We start from the raw sequence: 3,579 nt of genomic DNA, 5'->3' as shown, positions 1-3,579 counted from the left end.
TCTATGCTAATGTTTAACAATCAGGTAAGTTCTAGACATTAGCTTGAGACATTGTCCATCATTAAACATGAACCAAAACTGACTTTTAAGTGTATATTTACTTTTGTGGTTGTGGCAATACTTACTAAGCAAATTAGAATTCTGACACATTAAAAAATATGGGTTAATCTCTTCATAGATTCCTCTTACATGGGGGACACTGAATACTCCCCACAATGGTGATTACTGAATCAACTTAATGAATGAACTTCCACAGTACCTTCTTGCGGGTGTACCTTCTTCCTTCCCCAGAAGCCATGATGCCTCCGACGTTGGGTGGTGTACAGGCTGTATCTTCTCAAAATTTCTATCAGAGAACATGCTGGTTAATGCATTTACAATAGAGAGGACTGTTGACATCTTGCTGACAGAAGACCAAAGGGAAAATAGTGATAATCTGTTCTAAGTTTAATTTTATGATCCTGCTCTTTAAAGGCTTTCAAGCAGAGCCTGCTGAATCAAAGTTGGGTTTCAGGAAGACCACAGAGTTCACTGAGCACTCAACATCCCTCTCAGACAGACCGTAGGCAGTGAAGACTGACTCCATATCACACAAAGACAACTTAGATCTTTCTTCTCAGAAGCCCAATAGTCTTCAGAGGAACCCCCGATTCTTACACAACTGTCATCCAGGTCTCAGGCAAAAGCCCCCAGTATTTTATAAAATTTGAGCTATCACAGCTGTACTAACTTTCACGTTATTACAAAGCTTTGCCCTCTTTTATGTGAGTTTCTCCAAGGAAAAACATGTGTTTACCCAGCACAACTCTAGTTAATGAGAAATAGAAGGAACTACTGGAAGAAAGCACGGAAAGAACACACAAGGTAAAATTTGACTTAAAATGACCAGTCTCATTCACTAACCTCACCATAGTCTTATGGGTTCACTGGACCTGTCCAATCCTTTGCTCTGTTCCCTCCATCACCTTCCTAATTGTCCTCCACCACTCATGTAATAGAAACATTGCACAGGGGAGCTAATCACCTCTTCTATCCCCCACTTCAGGCTCACCCATAAGTTTACAGTAAAAGCCTTTTCAAATGACTGCTTTAACTGCTGCTATGGCTCGTATCATCAGTTGAATGGGAACTCTCATGTGACTTTACAAATCCTTTACTGAGAGAGATGATTCAATACTGGAAGAGTATTCTAGTATAGTAAATCATTGATTTTACATTATGAAGATCATCAGTTATTGAAAATGTGTGAATAATGAAGCCCAGCCTTACTGCTCAATGCTGTGTATGTAAATCCACTGAGCGTGCTGACCCCCATGCCTGCACCCACCTGCTAACACAGGGAGGGTCCATCCAGAAGGGAGGCACAGCTCCAGCACTGACGCTCTCCCACCAGCTTCACAAGAGAGTTGCCACAAGGACGACGGACACCCGGATAACCATCAAGTGGTAATTTGAGTACTTAATGATCATGATCCCTAAAGTGTGTAGCTCAGAGGGCTTGTGGTGATAACTCCATCCAAGACTCTAAAGCATCTCCCCAATTCTTATTGGACTTGAGCCATGTCTTGAGGAGACCCAGCCATGACATGCAGGCACCACACTGTCCTACTTAGTGACTCCCTTAGTGTTTCAGAACCTGTGATTTCATCAGAAATACGGGCTTTCTATGTTGGTTTCACACTAAGGACTATGTGAAACCTGCAGGGAGATGCCTACATAGCTACGTGGATTCTGAGATCACTGAGGCTCTCTTATGTGAGGGATGGCATTTGAGATCTCTGCAGGCTTGGGTAATTCCAGGCATAGAGGGTGCTGGAACTCCCTTGCATGGTGAATAGTGATCCCTTCACTGGCTGATAAGTAGAGGCTGTAGTTCAGGCCTTCAACACTGGGACCATATGAGTAAACATCCTGGCTCCTCACTTTGTAGCAAGTGAGCCAGGGCACATTTATTTCTGTGACTTAGTTTCTCCATCTGGTATGGGGGTTCAATAAACAAGCTCACAACATATGTCCATGAGGAGGTTTGAACTAATGTAAGTAAAGTATGTGGTCTGATTTGTTAAATTAAGAAAAATGGCACTGAGCGTTGTGCTGGGTAAACACATTTTTTTCCTGGGGGAAACACACACAGACACACATTTCACAAGCGAATCATGCAGACTTGCACACAGACCACCCCCACCCCGCTGCATAATACACACCCGCACACAACCTAATGTGAACACGTTCCCAGGAACTATACATAGATAAAAGAGTTTGTCGCCTGGAAAACCAGTTTCTCTTACTATACCCCACATCCTCATTCCCCCCGGGTCTTGGATCATGGAGGCTCTCCAGACAAAAGCCAGCAGTTAGGCTCCACATTTCCTATAGAATCTTTCTCTAACAGCCAGTGAGTGATTCCAGAATACGTACCATTGATTGTGCTCGAAGAAGTCACCTGTAATTAGAGAAGGAAAACACTGAGAATCAGGCCATGCTATGGATGGTTCGCAAAGGTCTTTTGTTCACTTGGAAACCGAGTAACGAAGGTGGGAAAGGATGTTCAAGTCAAAAGCCTCAGCTCTAGAGTAGAGTTCCCGTAAGAAAGCACAGGGGCTTTTCCTGAAGAATGCTTCTGTCTAGATAATTTTTGGGTGGCAATGACAGAATTCCTATCTAAAGTGGAAAACTTGTTCCTGAGGAAAATATCCCTTCACACACACTGTACTATCTGACACGGCCAACAGTGTATGTCCTCTGGAATCAGGCGTCAGTTGGTAAGATACACCTCCTCCATTCCCAAGGATATATTATCGAACATCTATAATGTACCGGTTAATTTTCCCATAGCTGATAACAACTGAAATATAAAGGAACCAAAAAAACAACATTTCCATCTTAGGCAAAGACAGGCTACTTTACCGTGGTGGTAGAGCAGGGCTCCCTTTTCACATGCTTTTTGGAAGGCTTCTTCGAGTCACCTAGGGGATGTGGAAGGACACAGCATGGCTGTCAGTTCATTGGTGGTGCTATTCATGAATGACTAAGGGACTAGAACTTAGGGGTGTGCCTGGTTAACAAGCACAGATTGAGCTTCTCCTGGACCATCCTCTTCATGGACCAAGGAAGACAAAAAAGAGCAGGAAGGAAATGGGAGTAGAGCCCTTGGCTTTCCAGGTAATGGCAAATGAAAGCAATGTGAAATAATCAAACTCCAAATAAACAAATACTAAAATACATGCTAGGATTCAACCATAGCGTCCTGTCACTTCTTCAGACCCTTTAAAAGCCCAGCAGGACGGCCACTACCTTCTTGACATCTACCAAGTCCCTTTCAACCTCCATAGACCCACATACACTGCTACTGCATTTATCGTGGAGGGTATAGGGTTCTGATCTTGTTTATGTGTGAATTTTTTAAAAACTAGATTTAATTCCATGCACTAGCATTAATTATATTTATTTTCTTTGTTAAAAAAATAATCGGCCAGGTATGGTGGCTCACACCTGTAATCCCAGTACTTTGGGAGGTCAAGGCGGGTGGATCATTTGAGATCAAGAGTTCAAGACCAGCCTGACCAACATAATGAAACT

At 42.9% G+C, this 3,579-nt stretch overlaps 1 protein-coding gene across 1 annotated transcript in view; it reads right to left on the bottom strand.

Moving 5' to 3' along the window:
• The window catches only part of LOC105533475, a 21,619-nt gene that overhangs the window by 14,616 nt on the left and 3,424 nt on the right, over positions 1-3,579 (bottom strand). The window contains exons 2-4 of the mRNA XM_011971940.1: positions 2,908-2,966; positions 2,419-2,443; positions 260-346 (exon numbers count right to left, since the gene is read on the bottom strand). Of these exons, the coding sequence (XP_011827330.1) occupies positions 260-346; positions 2,419-2,443; positions 2,908-2,966 (171 nt within the window). The remainder of the gene's footprint in view (positions 1-259; positions 347-2,418; positions 2,444-2,907; positions 2,967-3,579) is intronic.

The sequence above is a fragment of the Mandrillus leucophaeus genome, unplaced genomic scaffold, assembly GCF_000951045.1.
Source record: "Mandrillus leucophaeus isolate KB7577 unplaced genomic scaffold, Mleu.le_1.0 Scaffold1250, whole genome shotgun sequence".
NCBI classification, from domain to species: Eukaryota; Metazoa; Chordata; class Mammalia; order Primates; family Cercopithecidae; genus Mandrillus; species Mandrillus leucophaeus.
The sequence above is the reverse complement of the archived record's forward strand: the minus strand, read 5'-3'. Positions and strand labels throughout refer to the sequence as shown.